At 44.4% G+C, this 18,869-nt stretch overlaps 2 protein-coding genes across 2 annotated transcripts; both read left to right on the top strand.

The window, feature by feature from the left end:
* The first annotated feature begins 514 nt into the window (after nucleotides 1-514).
* On the top strand, nucleotides 515-3,830 carry LOC124698880 (senescence/dehydration-associated protein At3g51250-like). Its single transcript, XM_047231280.1, has 4 exons — nucleotides 515-1,248; nucleotides 1,886-2,052; nucleotides 3,183-3,267; nucleotides 3,368-3,830. The coding sequence occupies exons 1-4, from the start codon at nucleotides 530-532 to the stop codon at nucleotides 3,570-3,572; spliced, it is 1,176 nt and encodes a 391-aa protein (XP_047087236.1). The 5' UTR covers nucleotides 515-529; the 3' UTR covers nucleotides 3,573-3,830.
* A 1,026-nt stretch (nucleotides 3,831-4,856) lies between these two features.
* Nucleotides 4,857-11,001, top strand: LOC124698867 (T-complex protein 1 subunit alpha). Its single transcript, XM_047231275.1, has 17 exons — nucleotides 4,857-4,941; nucleotides 5,338-5,402; nucleotides 5,527-5,616; nucleotides 5,700-5,786; nucleotides 5,874-5,933; nucleotides 6,047-6,097; nucleotides 6,197-6,292; nucleotides 6,536-6,601; nucleotides 7,277-7,494; nucleotides 7,828-7,924; nucleotides 8,299-8,385; nucleotides 8,796-8,930; nucleotides 9,023-9,127; nucleotides 9,667-9,795; nucleotides 9,894-9,997; nucleotides 10,485-10,575; nucleotides 10,669-11,001. The coding sequence occupies exons 1-17, from the start codon at nucleotides 4,869-4,871 to the stop codon at nucleotides 10,750-10,752; spliced, it is 1,638 nt and encodes a 545-aa protein (XP_047087231.1). The 5' UTR covers nucleotides 4,857-4,868; the 3' UTR covers nucleotides 10,753-11,001.
* The last annotated feature ends 7,868 nt before the right edge of the window (nucleotides 11,002-18,869 follow it).

Genomic DNA, 18,869 nt, shown 5'->3' with positions numbered 1-18,869 from the left:
GAGGAACCGGGGGCGCGACTGGGCCGAATTACGCCGTCCGGATGGAAAAACGCTCGCCGGGGGCCTCGTCGGGGGGACGAGTGGAGATGCTCTTACTCATGGAGGAAACCTCCATGCCTAGCTAGATATAGGTCGGGTAGTCGGCTTCGGGCCTGTGAGGCTGCCAGTGTGCCCCACTCGTCAGACAGACAGGTACAGCACACTGCCATTGGTCGACGAGTCTACTCCGCGCACCATCAGCGTCACGTCTGAATACCTCACCGATAGTTGGGGCCACCCCAACAGTTTCTTAGTCCCACATGTCATTGACCAGAGTACTTTCGTCCTTATAAATGGAAAAACCCAACAAATTAACTACCTCAACCGCGAACCCGTTCCCCACCTTCCCCAACCGCGTGGACCCTCCGTCGCCACGCACGCGGCCGCCGCGCCCTATACAACACCCACGTCGCCGCCGACGTCCCCGCCGCCGCCGTCCTCCTCCTCCGCACGGCTCTCCCCTCCCGCTCCCGGCCATAAAACTCTCCCCATGGCGTCCTACAACCCCAGCCCCAGCTACCCCGCCCCCTCAGCCCCGCCGCTCTACCCGACGCTCGCCATGGCGGACCTCGCGCCCGTCGAGATCCCCTCCTCCCCCACCACCGCTCCCCCGCCCTCGTCGGACACCCTCCTCCGCATCCCATCCACGCAGCTCCACCTCATCGACCAACGCCGCAGCCACCCGCTCGCCACCGGCGACCTGACGCTCCTCCGCATCCACGCCGGCGCCACCTCCCTCGCCGCCATCGCGGTGCTCAACCCCATCCAGTTCCCGCTCACCCGCGACGTGGCCGCCGTGAAGCTCGACCCCTGCCACTACTCCTTCTCCCTCACCCTCCCCGCCGACGACGACCCGCTCCACTACGGCCTCACGCTCGCGCGCCCCGACCCGCGCCTCGACGGCGTGCTCGCGGCCTGCACCAGCTTCTCCGCCCACTCCGTGGCCGGCGCCGAGCCCCTCGCCGCCGCCGGCGGCGAGGCCCAGGCCGCCGCGTACTGGACCGCCGTCGCGCCGAACGTCGAGGAGTACGGCGGGGCGGTCGCCAGGGCCATCGCCTCCGGCGCCCAGGGCCTCGCCAAGGGGATCGTCTGGTGCGGGGTCATGACGGTGGAGCGGCTACACTGGGGCAACGAGGTGCTCAGGAAGAGGATCCAGCCTGGGGAGACCGACGCCGAGGTCTCCCCCGAGATGCTCAAGCGGATCAAAATGTAGCGCTGACTTTCTCGGCTCTTATACAGTACTATCAAATGTGCTTTTAATTTGTAGTCGTAAATATTTACCCAGGTTTTGGGCACATCACAGTTCATTGTTAGATTACAACTGTGCCATCATCAGTGTTCTTTAGTGTCATTTCACTTGAGTTGGAAAACCTTATGGTAATTAGGGACAATATCTGCAATTTATCCATGTAATCATGCTGGCAATGACATGTATTTTACTAGTCTCGTTGTCCCTGCTGCTATTTCAATTTCATATAGGAAAAACTCCAAGCATTCGTGTAGAAATGCTCTGGGATTATAGATAGTTTGCATTTTATGAGTTTCTCAACTGGACTAACTTAACCTGAGGGGTATTTCTTGTAACCACACAATTGTTGTTTTCGGGAATTTTATTAGTTTATTACGAAGTTCATTATGCTTATCATAGTCGTAACCAGGTAATATTCACTCTAGCATAAGGATGCATTAGATTGTACAAGGAGGTTGACCCTGTGCCTTGTGAGTACAGTCACACTTGTCGATTAGCATCTCAAGTATGTGGTCACCGGATGTTTTAGGTAAGTTGTGCTCCTTCCTTGACCTGATTGTGTTGTCTCATTTTGGTATTTCTTATATTTGCTGGCAGGGCTAAGAAGGTCACGAAAATGTCCGAGAAAGTGGCAACTGGAATACTGTCCGGAGTCGTGAAGGTTACTGGCCATTTTACAAGCTCAATAGCTAACTCAAAAGCTGGAAAGAAGTTTTTCAGCCTACTGCCTGGAGAGATTGTTCTTGCTTCGCTTGATGGATTTGGTATGTGATTCTTTTTTACTATGTTAATATTGGCAGTTCATCCAGTGTTGTTGGCATGATAGTAATACATGTAGACAAACTCGTTAAACAATGTTATTTAGGTGTAGTTCAGAATAATGGTACAGTAATAGATTTGATTGTATAAGCCATGTGCCATACTGCCATGTGAATCATGAAAAAGATGTCAACCTGTAGTAAACCGTGAAACAAGATCAATATACCAAACTGGCACATGATATATTTGAACATGCCCAATTGCCCATGGAAGTATGGGGGGCAAGTTTGTCCCATACATCTTGCCAAAAACATCACTTAAAATTTTCTAGTTGAAGCACACAGGCTCTTGGTGCCCTTTAGTGGCCTTTTTTGTTTTCATATGCTCTGAACTTGCTTTTCTTGGAGAAAAGCACCTCTGGTACTTTAGTTTACAAGTAAATGGAAGTAAATTGGCTTGCAATTTTCGTTTTCCTTGTCCCCTATATTCTCCATGTTACGCACAATATGTCATTCTTAAGTCCTACATTATAAATGGTTAATTACTGCTGCTTCTCCTCGTGTAAAGTTGTCATGTTAGTCGAGCTATCAGCTATTGCCATCATATTCATAGTGAAGTCACTGCGGAAGAGTTTTTTTATAGTACCGATAGTGTTAGTTATAGTACAGATAATCACTGACTGGTAATGGCATAAAGCTCCTTAGAGTGCAAATGATTATAGTTTACTCTCCATGCCGGTTAACCTTACCTCAGTATGGTTGAGTGAACCTAAACCCTGCTTCAGTTTGCCAACAGCCAGTCAGCCACCATACCTCCTGCAGTCTGAATGTTCAGGGATGCTGGCTCTCATGAAATATTTGGTGCCATGAATCTATTGCAAGTAACAACATGATGTCCTGGCAGCACATTGTGTTCTGCGCTTGCTGTTGCCAGATAGTCTTTTACCATCCGGTAGTTCACAAAAAAGGGTCAGTCTGTTATCATGAATTCCATGTGCTCTATTGTCTCTCACTGCTAGGCGTATGCAAGTTCAGTGTGCTTGAACATCATTCTTAGAAGTAATAGGGGAACTTACTTTCAGCTGGTACCTTATTAAGGCATCTTGCTTATGTATCATTTTTACTGGTGTCAATAGGCAAGATTTGCGACGCCGTGGAAGTGGCTGGGAAGGATGTGTTGTCAACATCATCGACTGTCACAACCGGTCTAGTGAATCACAAGTACGTGTTATTCTACCGCACATCTCTGTTTGTACTCCTCCTTGGGCCACAACTCTGCCAAATTTCCCCTCACACTGTGCTCCGTCTTATTCTCCTTCAGGTACGGGGAGAAAGCAGCAGCTGCGACGAACGAAGGGATGGACGCGGCGGGCCACGCCATCGGGACGGCGTGGGCCGTGTTCAAGATCCGGCAGGCCATAAACCCGAAGAGCCTCTTGAAGCCCACGTCGCTCGCCAAGTCCACCATCAAGGCCCAGGCCGCTGACCTTCGGTCGAAAAGCTCGAAGAGCAGCAAGAGCAAGTAGAGTTCGAACTTGTGGCCAGCATGAGCCAGCATCAGCTAATCTCCCAGTTGATGTGCTTCCTTGTAGATATTTGTGTGCTGGGAAGAAAGAGCAGCAAACTGAGTGCCATGTCCTTTGCTCTGCTGATGTGAACGTTTCTGTGTTCTGAGTGGAGTGTTGTTGTCTGTTTAGTCATGTGGTGCCGTGTTAGCTGATGAAGTAAGGTAGCCTGCTAGTGTTTTGTACTGCTGTTACTCTCGAAATACTTCTGTACTTACACGCATGGGTGTGGGTATTTCTCTCCCTTTGTTTTTATTTAGTTCATCAAACTTTATAAAATTCGACTTTGACTTAAACCTAGAACGCAAAGTAATTGTAGTTGTGAACGGAGGAAGTATGGTGTTGGCCTACCTACGATAATCATTCATGTTCTGTGATGTTAAAAGCGTAAGCACGATCTGATGATTTTACGAACTCTTATATCGAAAAATAAAAATTTGTTTTACTAGGTAAAATACTAAGCTAATTTTAAAACAAGTTGAAATTGGGTTAAATGCTCTATCTTACAATGAAACTGATCTAGTATTTACCTTTCATCTTTCCTTGGTAAATGCCCTGAGTCCTGAGACAAAGGCCAAATTGGACTTCTTCATTTCCTCTCGGCTCAGCTCAAGCTAAGAGAGTGAAGTTTTCGTCATGGTCTGTGTGTCCGTCTATCGAATTGTTTTTTTCCAGCACATTTTTCTATTGCTCCCGTCGTTTCATAATAAATATCAGGATTTTCGCATAAAACTTAAATTAAAATCTCGACGCTTAGGACAAGTACAATGGAGACGCTTAACTGAGACGCTAGGAAAGGAATCCTAGATGTTTTGGCGGTCCCGGCCAATTCCTAGCCTATTTAGTGGCATCGATGCCTAGCTAAGAACCAGGCGCTTAGAAAGTAAGTACAAAATGTCTCTCCTAGCGCCCGATGCTTAAGCAGGATAGGGAATTGACTTTTTAAGCGTCTGTACAAGCGCTTTCCATTGTACATGCCCTAAGCGTGGAGATTTTAATTTAAGTTTTATGCAGAGAGGACCCTCGCAAGAAAAAAAAAGAGGCAGAGCGCGCGGCAAATAACTGAAGGAAGCGGCCAATTTGGCCCAACGCGACCTAACGGGCTTTGGCCCAACGACGGCCCGCGTAACAATATAGCGACCACCCACACAGCGAAACCTAGCGCCGCCCCATTCATTCTCGTGCGCCGCGAGCAGCTCCTCCCTCCACTGCTGCTGCCCCCTCACTCCAGCCCTCGCCGCCGCCGTCGCCGTCGCCATGCCGATCACCGCCCAGATGCCCGACATCATGGGCGAGCGGCAGTCCGGCCAGGACGTCCGCACCCAGAACGGTAACGCCCCCTCCTCCTCGTTCCCACGCCAGATTCCCCGTGGTCTCCTCTGAAATCTAGGGCTCCGCTTGGATCCGCGCCGCCTACCATGGCCTGCTGCTCAGAGCGGCATAGATCGCCCAGGGAAAGCAGCACCAGCCAGCCATTTCGTTGCCTAGCCCGTGAACTACGACCTGCATCTGCGTGCTAGTTATTCTGACACAGCGACGCGCGCGCGCTTGCTCCTCCGTTAGCTAGGGTTTCTGTTGCGGTTTCTAGCAATATTGTTTATAACAAACCAGAAGTATCCAAGACTAGGATCTTCTCCTCTAGCTTTAAGCTCCAACCGTGCCCTAGTTGCAGCCCATGTAGCCCTCCCGGATTAACTCGTGTCCATTCTCCTCTGGTCGATTGCAGTGGTGGCCTGCCAGGCGGTGGCCAACATCGTCAAGTCGTCGCTGGGGCCCGTCGGGCTCGACAAGGTATGCACCTTCCACTCCCCTTCTCGGTGAAGCAGAGATAGGTTACAGATCCCCAGCAACTTCGAAGAAAAAAAGAGGAACACCTCGTCAGAATTTACTAACCTAGCGCATATGCGGCTTGCAGATGCTGGTCGACGATATCGGCGATGTTACCATCACGAACGACGGGGCGACCATTTTGAGGATGCTGGAAGTCGAGCATCCGGCAGCCAAGGTGACCATTCATACCTGGCGACCTGTTTTGATTCAGCCGTTGACATGTTCTTATTTTCCGTGGTTCTGTTTGTTTGGTTGTAGGTTCTCGTGGAACTGGCCGAGCTCCAAGACCGGGAGGTTGGGGATGGAACAACTTCCGTCGTCATCATAGCAGCGGAGTTGCTCAAGGTAATGAATGGTTCTTCTATGTTTGTCTTGCCTACAGGTTTCCCTGCTGTTACTCGTAAACATGATGAGTTTTCTTTTTTGCAACAGAGAGCCAATGATCTTGTGAGGAATAAAATCCATCCGACCTCTATCATCAGTGGCTACAGGGTGAGCTTATAGTTCATATGTTTGTTGCGGTTGCTCTTCCGTTCTGAATGAACATTTTCAGCAGAACACGTAGTGTCTTGCATTAATTGCTTTTCACCTTCGTATTTTATCAGCTTGCGATGCGCGAAGCTTGCAAGTATGTTGAAGAAAAGCTGTCTGTCAAGGTGAAAGAATATTCTGTCCGGAAGTAAATGGCAGTAGAACTCTGCTCCATTCCGTGCGTATTGTCATGCTGACATGAATATCCATCCATACTTTTGTAGGTTGATAAACTTGGAAAAGATTCCCTTATAAACTGTGCAAAAACTAGCATGTCTTCGAAACTGATTCACACCGACGGCGATTTCTTCGCAAATCTGGTAAGTTCCTGTGGCCATATGTGTAAATTGGGTTTCTTAACCAACTTATTTTAATTATTTAGTCCATCCATGTATGTAGTTTGACGTAGCCGATCTATTATCTTGATAATGCTGCCATGTTATGGTGTTTATCTGACAAGTTGCTTACCTCTGGAACCAAACATTTGTTATTCCGTTGTCTTTTCTTTAGCCTAGATTAAAAACTGTGACATATATTTAATTGACATGCCATTGGTTTCTTAGGTTGTAGAAGCTGTTCAAGCTGTGAAGACTACAAATTCCAGGGGAGAAGTAAAGTATCCAATCAAGGTAAGTAAATTGCATTTTGTTACAGCATTACTTCATTACGTCAAAGTTTTCTAATCCATCTGTCCTGGTTCATAGGGCTTGCGCGTATATCTACTTGTCAATTTGATAAACATAATATCAATTGTACAACAAAAAACGTATATCATTAGAAAGTACAACATCTAAACTTTCCAATGATATATATTTTGTTATATACAACTTGTATTATAATGGTCAAATTTGCGACCTAGGGATACGCACAGGCCCTATAAACCGGGACGGAGGGAGTATTCGTAATTGCTATATATCAAGTTATGGAATTGTATTATTGCACTATTTTCTCTGTAACTGGATCCCTTCTTTCTGAATGTAGATTCTAAGTTGTATGGCCTTTTGTGGAGACTTTAGACACATTTATTTTACCAGTTTGTGATGTTGCACTGTTGTTTCTCCTTTTGGTCATTACATGTGCTGGTGTATAGTAATCCATTGTCTGTCTTGGTATTGTGCTGTCCTTTTCCTTGATATTCATATGAATAATCTTACTGCCACTTAAAACTGTTCTCGTATAATAATGTTATGATGTGCTTTTATGTATTTAACATGATGTTTGATTTATTTAATACATGGTGGTGAAATTGTTCTTTCTGCAACTTAATATTTTTCTTGTAAATGATTTTCTTGTTTGTTCCACAGAGTATTAATATTTTGAAAGCTCATGGCAAAAGCTCTAAGGAAAGCTACCTGCTGAATGGTTATGCACTGAACTCAGGCCGTGCAGCTCAAGGAATGCCTACTAGAGTAACCCCTGCTAGAATTGCTTGTCTTGATTTTAACCTTCAGAAGACAAAAATGCAAATGGGTGTTCAAGTCCTTGTATCTGATCCAAGGGAACTTGAGAAGATCCGTCAGAGGTTTGTTCATTTTTCTCTTCCACGATTCAGCATTGCTTATACTCCCTTCGTCCCAAAATAACTTGCTAGGCTTTTTCTAGATACGGATTTACCTATAACTAAAACACATCTATATACTTCCGCATCTAGACAACATTGAGCAAGTTATTTTGGGACGGAGGGAGTATCTGTTATCTCCTGAATGAATCTGCAATGAGTGTGCTCCATTATCCTGCCTATTTCTCATTTCTTGTGATGGATCTTCTTGCCTTTGCCCTGTGCAGTCAATTTTATTTTCTATTTATGGTCTCTAGTAGTCTAGTAGCATACCTAATACCTTACTTTTTTTCATAGAGAATCCGACATAACAAAGGAGCGAATTGAGAAAGTTCTCAAGGCTGGTGCTAATGTTGTATTTACCACCAAGGGAATCGATGATATGTCATTGAAGGTACTTTTTCATCAACTCAGGCAGAACTGGTTGCTGCTACTGTTTTGTATATGGTTATCCATGTTAGTACTGAATGACACATTCTGCTTAGCTGCTGGTACCTTTGGTACAGTGGTGCATACAGAACCTGTCATACTTCATTAGTATAATATGTTTTATGATCCAGCCTTTTTGGTAGAATTTAATGGATATCACTGCCATCTTTCTCTTGCAAAGATACTCACCCTGATATGTATGCCGTGGGAAGTTTCTGTTTCATAAACGTTTTTTTTATTGAAAAGATTAATTGGGTTGTTGTGATGTATATGGATATCACTTCCTGATGACTGTAACTAAATGTGCTTTCTCATTGTGTGACTGAAACATTATTTCAGTACTTTGTTGAGGCTGGGGCAATTGCTGTTAGGCGTGTGCGTAAGGAGGATTTGCGCCATGTTGCCAAGGCAACAGGTGCAACAATGGTATGGCTTATTTCTTCATATTGTTGATTGCATGGTTATGTTCAAGCAGTCTTTTCATAGTTTATACGTTTTAATCTCAGTCATGACTTATGTACTTGGTGCTCCCATGAACTTGCTTTTGGTTGAAACCCTACTAAAGTTGCTTGAATCCTGTGCTAAGATTCTAATGAATATGCAACACATTATCTGAACGCTGTGCTCTTGTAATATTGGAATACATTTATTTGATCTTCTCCTTGTGAATATGCTATTCTAGCATGTCAGCTTTTAAGTTGCTATAAATCGATTACAGTTAAACATTATTAGCAAAACAACCTCTACCTTGACGTGCCCAAGTATTAAGGCAAATAATACTTCTTCTAGCCCAAGTGAGCTGTTTGTCAATATCCTGAAGTAAAAAGAACCTGCAGGTGACTACCTTTGCTGACATGGAGGGTGAAGAAACTTTTGATCCATCATTTCTTGGACAAGCCGACGAGGTTGTTGAGGAAAGGATTTCTGATGATGAAATAATTCTGGTGAAAGGCACAAAGAACACAAGCGCGGTTAGTTTTTGTTTCATGCCAATGTTGAGATAGCTTTACTACGAATGGCAACATCAAGCTAGAGGCATCACACTTTCATATTATTTGTGCAGGTTTCCCTTATACTTCGAGGAGCAAATGACTTCATGCTAGATGAGATTGAACGGTCTTTGCACGATGCTCTGTGCATTGTGAAGAGAACTTTGGAATCCAATATGGTAGAACTTTCTCCTGCTGCACCTTCACTTGTTGCGTTGTTGGTTCCCTGTTGAATACATAAACATATTTTCGCTGTCATGATTTATGCAGAATTAATGTTTTTTCTTCTTCCCGCATTTTCTTGCTAGTAAGTGTGGCTTGCAGTTATTATTTTAGCTGCTGCTACATGGTTCTCATATTTAATATATATTTCCAATATTCTTGATTTCTTGTGTATGTATCATGCTCGTTGCTGGCCCATACTTGTGTATTTCCAGAAATTTTTATTTCAGACCTTGTTTTCCATAGCTGCCATCTCCATTTCCTGTGAACTGTTTTCATGGTTGCAAGAAGAATACGAAGAGTTAAATGTTATCATTTGAACGAGCCACTTAATGCTTTAGTATCTGCATCTTTCATCAGCCATTGCACATTAATAGCGCTAGCATTAAATCTCTTTCGTGGTCAGTGAATGTAGATCTGTAAGTGTAAGGTTGCTTTCTTATCCTTAAAACTAATTGTCCAAGTGTTGTATTTAACATGTATGGGGTTAATGCAGGTAGTTGCCGGTGGTGGTGCCGTAGAAGCTGCATTGTCTGTGTACTTGGAGAATCTTGCTACAACTCTTGGATCCAGGGAACAGCTGGCAATTGCTGAATTCGCAGAATCTTTGTTGATCATACCGAAGGTTTGATACTTCGATCACTTATATTTGGTACATATACCATACCTGCATACTGAATCACACAATAATGTACTAATGGGAGTATCGCTGTGTGATGACAGGTCCTCTCTGTTAATGCTGCCAAAGATGCAACTGAGCTTGTTGCAAAGCTTAGGGCGTATCACCATACTGCCCAAACAAAGGCTGATAAGCAACACTATTCAAGGTAATTACTGAATTTACAAGCTCCGTTACATATCTGAAATATGGTTTAACCACCTGCTCATGTAAACTAATTATGCACTCTGGGTCGTGCTTATTAAGGAATGCTATATACAGACAATATCTCCTCGTTACATATCTGAAATATGGTTTAACCACCCGCTCATGTAAACTAATTATGCACTCTGGGTCGTGCTTATTAAGGTGTGCTATATACAGACAATATCTCCTCGATTTTTTTCACCCAGCACACTGCAAGCTCCATCGCAGTGTCCACTTTCAACTTTCTTTTGTACAGTGCCACTTTGGGCTTAGCTTTTAAGTGCATCTAGATGCATAATTTGGTAATGGATAACTGCTTCCAGATGTTTATATTTTGTACTCCAATGAGCTTTCCTGTTTGCTGTTTTGTTCTGCTACTGCACATGTCCAGGTTGTGTATTTTGTTCTGCCATTGCACTTGTTGAATTTTGTTCCAAATTTTGCTGCAGCATGGGTCTTGACCTGCAGAAAGGTATAATCCGCAACAACCTTGAATACGGCGTGATCGAGCCAGCCATGAGCAAAATAAAGATTATCCAGGTCAGCACCCATGCTTGACCTGTTATCTTTCTCGTCACCCGCTGACCACTGTGCTTGTGATGCATTGCTTGTCTCATACATTTCCTTATGCAGTTCGCCACGGAAGCAGCCATCACCATCGTGAGGATCGACGACATGATCAAGCTCGACAAGGAGGAGTCTGGGCAAGAGGAGTAATCATATGCCATTTTACGATCTATGGTTACCATTTGTTGTGTGGCCGCCTGGATGCTGCTATAGACTCTTAGATTGGTCCAGTGTGGATTTTTTTTTGTTCTTCCTTTCGTTGTGTTAGTGAACGCTAGAATGGAATGTTGTATGGAAGATGGTAGTGTATCGCTGCACGTTTCTCTGTATGTGGGTAGTAGAAACGACTCTTGAATGGAAGCAAATTTTGCTAGCAGTACTCTGACTACTTTTAAGCTCCAAAGGATCATAGTGTACCTGAATTGTGTGTTTCCAAAGTTATCTTAAAAGTTAAAGTGAATGGTATTGCGGATGATTTTGAAAGAGTTTTTTTCTGGGTATGCAGTGTATTTTCCCAGGTCAACCCAATACACCGAAAAACTCTCCACTGGCCGTCTGGTAGGCTGGGCTTGGACGGGCTGAACACCAGCAACCCCTTGAATACTAGTTGGGTCAAAGTGTGGTTTTTCCCTCATCTGCAGGCTCGTCCATCTTGCCTTGTTGCCTGCTGAGCAGCTCTCTTGCCTGCTGCCGTCATGTATGACGAGTTTTCCTAGCCGATCGCAGCAAATACTTCGTTGCTTGTTCTCCTGGTGTTCGTTGCTCAAATATGAGTGCTGCTATACATACGACATATTGCATACGATTTCTGTACGATGTTGCATCTGGACCTTTAATGTACGAGGCCAAATCAAGTGAGTCCACTGGATACTCATCGTATGGAAATCGGACATGCAATGATCGTACGCATAGTACTTCCGCTCAAATATTTGAGTGTTCTTTGATACTACGATGCTCTTGTTCATCCTTGGCAGAAGGAGGTAATGCCTTTAATTGTGTATTTGTGTGTCATGCTTATGTGCTTAAAGCTTTCAGTTCTATGAAGTATGATATTATTGTTTGCAATTAATTTAGACTTGTGGCTGATGTTAGAGCCATATTATTGCCCAATCAAACCATGTGTGCCAAACACCCAAACTTAATAGATGGAGAAGGGGATTGGGGTAGAGAAGAGTATTGGGTGAATGAAGTGAAGAGTTTTCACCTAATCATTGTGGGGGTAATACTCAACAAAACACCTGAAACCTCACCTGCCAAACCTCTCCTTCACAAAAACCAGATTTTTTTTTAATTTGGTCAGAAAGGGATTATTAGCATATCTAAATACCTAAATTGGACTTTCTTTTTGGTAGAAGAAAAACAAAACATGCGTTGCATATGTCTTTGGTCAACATATTCATGTAAAATGTGCACACACAGTTGCAAAAATAGAAATATGCATTTTTTTTCGAGAAAACGCAAAGGACCTTTGCGCTTCATTTCATTGAAATGATAGAATAATTTTAGGGTGTGTTTGGATGGGAGCCCGAGGCTACCAAGCCAAATAATTGGCGTTGACCAGCTGCTTGGCCATGGTTTGGATTGGAACCCATTTTTTGGCGAGCCCATGCTAGCCTCAGCTCTGCAGTACTATTTTACGCCAACACGTTGGCAAATCATGGGCGGCAGAAAGCTGCGCCAATATTTTGGCTGCCCTTGCATTGGCGGGGCTATCCAAGGCAAAAACCAAACAGACCCTTACATCCTCCTAAGAGGCGGGTTACAAGACAAGTTATACATCAGTGCACATCCCAGGTGGATGGCAAAACTACACGTAGTCCCCTAGCACCAGCCTTTGCCCATGAGCTAATCTCTTCCTTGATCACGGAGAGTAGGAGTGGGATTGATGGCCGGGAACCCTCAAAAACACATGAGTTTCGGTGTTTTCATACCATCCAGGGGATGATGATGGCGGCAGAGGCAAGGCCTTTGCGCATCGGCTTGGGAGTGTCTACTTTTGCGCGTCGCCACCAGTCCATGATGGATGGTTCGTGGTCAGGGGCAATCGCAATCATCCTAAGCCATGCGAGGATCTCATGCCAAGCCTGCCGGGTGAAGGGGCATTCGAGCATCAGGTGGGTGTCTTATAGACTCAGGCGCCTGGTCGCATAGCAAGCATCTGGCATGGTGTGGGAGTCTGTGTCTGGCAAGGCGCTCAACGGTCCAGCATCTGTCTAGATTAGCGAGCTAATGGAAAAAAATTCACTTTCGGCGGCACCCATGTTCTCCAGATGAGCCTCCACGAGTAACAAGTTGTTGATCCATGGAAGCTAGCTAGATAGCATGAGCTAGCGGTGTAGGTGCCAGTAGTTGTCCACTTCCATAGCAGCCTATCCGGTGAGTCGGTAAGAGGGGTAGCATGGATCAAGTGCCATAGCTGAAGGTACTACCCAATCTCATGCACGCCTTGGATATCCCTTGCCCAGCTGTTCCCTTGGAGCCCATCAGCCACAGTCCTAACATTGCGTCGTCTCTTGGGGATGCAGTTGTATAGCAAGGGTGCGTTCTCCTTGATGGCCCTACCGTTGATCCACCGGTCTTCCCAAAACAGGGCCTTCTGCCCATTGCCAATGCACATGGTCATCGACGCAAAGAAGAGTGCTCGCTCCTCCCCAGAGAACCGTAGGTCCAGGCCACTCCAAGCAGAAATATGCATTTTTAGAGCTACCATCAATCCGGATAATAGATTAAGTAATATGTGCATACACAGCTCAGGATACCAAGGTTGCTATAGTTCTGACCACAAGTTTCAAGGAATTTTGAAACATCAATGTGGATCTGTGTCGGCCATACATGCAAGTTTCAACGAGCATTTGCGGGTGGGTGACATGTGGCCAAAGTTGGCCGATGAAAATTTTGGACCCCGATCGAGTAATATTAATGTGGTTTATACTTAAATTTTGTACTTATATAACTTAATGTTATCATATTACAATCCTAAAGATTATGTTTTTTTATTATTCGGTTAATAATGCAAACCACTTAACTACGTTTATAAATATTAATCATAATGTGTTTATATACATTTGTAATATATGTATACATAATTGTAAAACCCATTCATGTTGTGTTAAATTTAAATTATTGTAGGCAAAAAGATTTATGTCAGTTTTATCCTTTTGCCGTATTGCCCCTTAAAGAATTATTTAAACAAAAACCTGTTTAATGCAAGAAATAAGAAGCAATAACAAATATATATATAGAGAGTTCTTTAAATATATTGGTCTCTAAAGCAGATAGTGTATATATTAATAGTAGTTTGTAGTGTATGATTATGTTAGCAAGTTCATAGAAACTTCTTGAGTTCTAATTAAATAGTTTGCATTAAGACGATACAACCAACAAGGATACATCTGACCTTTGCATAACAAATATGCATAGGAGGCATAACAAAGATGCATAGGAGGTATCGTACCTCTGCATAAGAACTGGTATATATGATTGTGTGACACGCGCTTAGGGTTGTGTCGCACTCTAGATGAATGATGTGACCACCTAGGATGTTGGCTGTGGCGAAGAAAGGGAAAAGGATGGTCTCTCTACCTTACAACCGACCATAATAAGAGTGGTGGACGTTGTTATCTCCTGCTGAGGAAGCTGGGAAAATATAGGAGATATTGGTGCACAACAAGAGTAGATATATGAGGAAAGAAGGGAGGTTTGGAGGGCTGAGTGTTGACAAACCACTTGCATTGATGTAAACAAGTATAAGAAAGAAGGAAAGGAAAAGGAAAGTGGCTGCACGTGTCCAGGTTGTGAGAATAGGGGCATGCAAGATGTAGTCTGGAGGGGGCAATCCGAAATCATGGTTATCATTTACCATATATGTACCCCAAAGTCAGTATGGATATAATATGTACCTTTGTTAGGATGGTGTGGGATTTTGCCGCAATGATGTGGTCTCTGTGTTGAATGTTTTCCACGACATACTTATGCACATTCTCCCACGTGGCCCCCATGTCACGCAACGGATGAAAACTGGTGTGCAGGAAACACACATAACTAAGAAGCATAGGCTGGCAAAAATATGTTCCTTCTTCTGCGTCCTCCCCATCAAAAAAATGTAGGAGAACATATCAATTCCGGAAACTGACCTCCCTCCCCCACTCCACCCATAAACCATAGACCTGATTTCTTTTAACTTTCGCGGCCACCACCATCTAAGATGCCAACCAACCCCCTTTCCATGAATATGGTGTTTCCGTGATGTGTCGTGTTGCAAGAGGTCAAGCACTTTTATTGCACTGTCATAGGTTAGGCTCCCCCTTCGTCGAGCCCAGATCTAGCCGCGGAAGGATAAAAAACTCTGGTAGAGAAAGGTCGGTCAATTACATAGAAATATCATGGGAGCTTTCATCGTTTCATACCGATATTCTCTCATTCTATATGGTGATGCATCCATAACTTACAAAATTTCACTTCATCGGTAAATTTACCTTTCTTTCGTTTCAATGGCAATCCTATTTTTAGCATGTCAATGTTTTGCAACCATTATTTTTTTGCCATGATTAATCGATGTCCCTCTTTCGGCGTCCAAGATGCGAAAGCACCCGCATAACATTGACGATGGCAGCCTGTTGTGTCGCACTGCCATAGGTAAAAGCTCCTCGTGATCTTGCCATATCTAGTCGAGGAAGTGAAAGTTCAGAGATGGTAAACCTAGAGGGGGGGTGAATAGGTTTCTACAGATTTTAATTCTTTCTTTGCAATATTAGGCTTTGCGGAATATAAATGTGAGCCTAATGCAAACTAGGTGAGGCAACCTATATGAGGATACAAGTAACTCAAGCACGAAGGCTCTCACAGGCAGTTATATCACAAGTAAGGAGTTCGGTTAGAGATAACCGATAGCACGCGGAGATGAGGGTTTATTCCCGTGTTCCCTTCCTTTGCAAGAAGGTACGTCACGTTTGGAGGGGTGAAGGTCCCACGAAGGATTCCCCAATGCCACGACGGCTCACCCTATTCTCTAGAGCCTATCCCACGAAGGAATAGCTCACTCACTTGTGGTAGACTTTGAGGTAGCCTCCAAACCTTCAGAATCTTGTCAGGAGAAAATCCACAATCCGGATGCTTCCGGACCTCTCTTGCCCACCTAGGGTTTCCAAAGAATCCTAGAGAGCAAGTGTCTTGATGAATACAAGGGGGATAAGATTTGGCTTGGTAGAACGGTAGATCGGGACCTCCTCTATCTTTTCCCCGGAGGGATTTGAGTTTGGATGGAGGAGGAGGTAGATCTGAGGCTTTTGGTGTTTCTAACAATGGAATATGAGAGAGAGAAAGCTCAAGAACAGCTCGTAGTATAGTGCCTAACTGTTCAGAGGTAGGAGAAGGGGTATTTATAGTCCCACTTGAAATATGGCCATTGTGACTTGTCCACCTCAGCAATTCTTCAAGAAACCTGGTCAACCGGGCCAGGGACCGGGCAGTCCGGCGCAGGGGCCGGTCCGACCGAGCCAGGGACCGGGCCATTCGGTCCAAACCGGAGCTGGGACCGGGTCTTGACCGGAGCAACACTTTGACATACAGAACATGCCTCTGGTTGGCGTCAGAGCAGAAGCCGGTTGGCGCCGGGGCGTCCGGTCCACAGCCCGGTTGGACCGGGCGGGTGACCGGGCCAGGCCGGTCCAAACCGGACGATAGGCCGGGCCAGCACTGGGCGAGGGAAAAACCTTACTGGATTGTGCCCGGTGTGCACGGTCCTGGGGCCGGTCGGAACCGAGCCACCCGGTGCCACGGCCGGTCTGACCGGGCCTGGGACCGGGCAGTTGCTGTGAATACCTTCTTCATTTTTGTCGAAGTGGGGGTCTCCCTTTACCTACTTGTTCCATTGATACACCATTATGCCTCTTTGGCTAATACCTGAGATTAACCTCATAAACATGTATTAGGCCCAATACTCTAGCACGGTGTCATTGTTACCAAAATAATGGATAAGGGTAAAATACCCTTACACGAAAGATGACCAACTTGTTGGAAGATAGGCCATATCCGTGCAAGGAACTAAGGAAGGATGAATGACTCGTTAGAAGCTGGGTTAAATCCGATTTGGGAAGGATCAACAACTCCTTATTAGCTGAGCCAGGATCTGATCGGGGAAGGATGGGCAACTTCGTAGAAATCGAGCCAGATCGATGAAAGACAACATAGAAATAGTGTGATTGCAAGGAAATGCCCCTATATATTGACAACAACAAGAACTCCCGCCATTCTAAGTTGAGGTTGCTTCTCTCGTTCCCAAAGATATTTTTCTCTTTCATAACCTTACCTTATTGTTTGTTTTCACATTTTTTTATTTCTTCAATGGCCATATATTTTAGCATGTCTCCCTTGCCTAGTTTAGTTTATTTCACCAAAACTTACCAATTTGTAATAAAATACATATATTATAAGTTTTTCGACCAATCATGCTTTTTGCGGGTGATATCTAGGCCATGACCAAATACACCAAAAATATCTCGATGATTTTACCACGAGTAATTTTGACCAACTTTATGAAGGAGATATGCCCTAGAGGCAATAATAAAGTGGTTATTATTTATATCTTTATGTTTATGATAAATGTTTATATATCATGCTATAATTGTATTAACCGAAACATTAGTACATGTGTGATATGTAGACAAACAAAGAGTCCCTAGTATGCCTCTTAACTAGCTTTTTGATTAATGGATGATTAGTTTCATAATCATGAACATTGGATGTTATTAATAACAAGGTTATATCATTGTATGAATGATGTAATGGACACACCCAATTAAGCGTAGCATAAGATCTCGTCATTAAGTTATTTGCTATAAGCTTTCGATACATAGTTACCTAGTCCTTATGACCATGAGATCATGTAAATCACTTATACCGGAAAGGTACTTTGATTACATCAAACGCCACTCGCGTAAATGGGTGGTTATAAAGGTGGGATTAAGTATCCGGAAAGTATGAGTTGAGGCATATGGATCAACAAGTGGGATTTGTCCATCCCGATGACGGATAGATATACTCCGGGCCCTCTCGGTGGAATGTCGTCTAATGTCTTGCAAGCATATGAATAAGTTCATAAGAGACCACATACCACGGTACGAGTAAAGAGTACTTGTCAGGAGACGAGGTTGAACAAGGTATAGAGTGATATCGAAGATCAAACCTCGGACAAGTAAAATATCGCGTGACAAAGGGAATTGGTATCGTATGTGAATGGTTCATTCGATCACTGAAGTCATCGTTGAATATGTGGGAGCCATTATGGATCTCCAGATCCCGCTATTGGTTATTGGTCGGAGTGAGTACTCAACCATGTCCGCATAGTTCACGAACCGTAGGGTGACACACTTAAAGTTGGATGTTGAAATGGTAGAACTTGAATATGGAATGGAGTTCGAATATTTGTTCGGAGTTCCGGATGAGATCCCGGACATCACGAGGAGTTCCGGAATGGTCCGAAGAATAAGATTCATATATAGGAAGTCATATTCCAAGTTTGGAAATGATCTGATGCATTTATGGCAGGTTCTAGAAGGTTCTAGAAAAGTCCGTAAGAAATCACCATGGAAAGTAGAGTCCCGGAGGGACTCCACCTTGCATGGCCAGCCAACCCTAAAGGGGAGGAGTCCAAGGTGGACTCCCCTAGGGTGGCCGGCCAACCCCCTCATGGAAGGGGGAATCCCACCGACAAGGGATTAACTTGTCAATGCCTATGGATTATAGGCTAGGGTTTAGTTAGAAGTAGAGGGCAAGTAGATCTCGAAGGTTTCAGCAGAAAAGTACTCGACGAATATGAAAACTAGGGTTTGCAGACAATGATTCGATGATCTTCTCGTCCCTCGACCCCCCTTTATATAGGTGGAGCCGAGGGATTCGTGCTATACAAGGATTACGGAGTCCGGGACGGTTTCTAACTCATCCCGCCGGATTTACAAATAACACTTCCTATTACAACTCTATCTTTTCCTTAAATACATCTTGGGCTGTCGAGTCTTCTTATTCTTCGGGTAGTGGGCCTTCAATAAACCCCGGGTACTATATTAGGCAGGCCCATTTGGGATGCCTATGTCAGTAGCCCCCGAGATTTTGCTTGAATCGTAGAATCATGGAAAATCTCCACTGTCTATTTTTATTCGAAAGCTTTTAACTTTTATACTTTTTCTCATAAAATTCTATATTGTACGAGGGATATTGGTAGTTGGGGCTAGTTCATCCGACGGATCGGGTACTAGTTAACTCGCTCTAGT

This window comes from Lolium rigidum, chromosome 1 (assembly GCF_022539505.1).
Source record: "Lolium rigidum isolate FL_2022 chromosome 1, APGP_CSIRO_Lrig_0.1, whole genome shotgun sequence".
Lineage (NCBI taxonomy): Eukaryota > Viridiplantae > Streptophyta > Magnoliopsida > Poales > Poaceae > Lolium > Lolium rigidum.
Note: the sequence above shows the minus strand (reverse complement) of the source record. Positions and strands in the feature narration are given on the sequence as shown.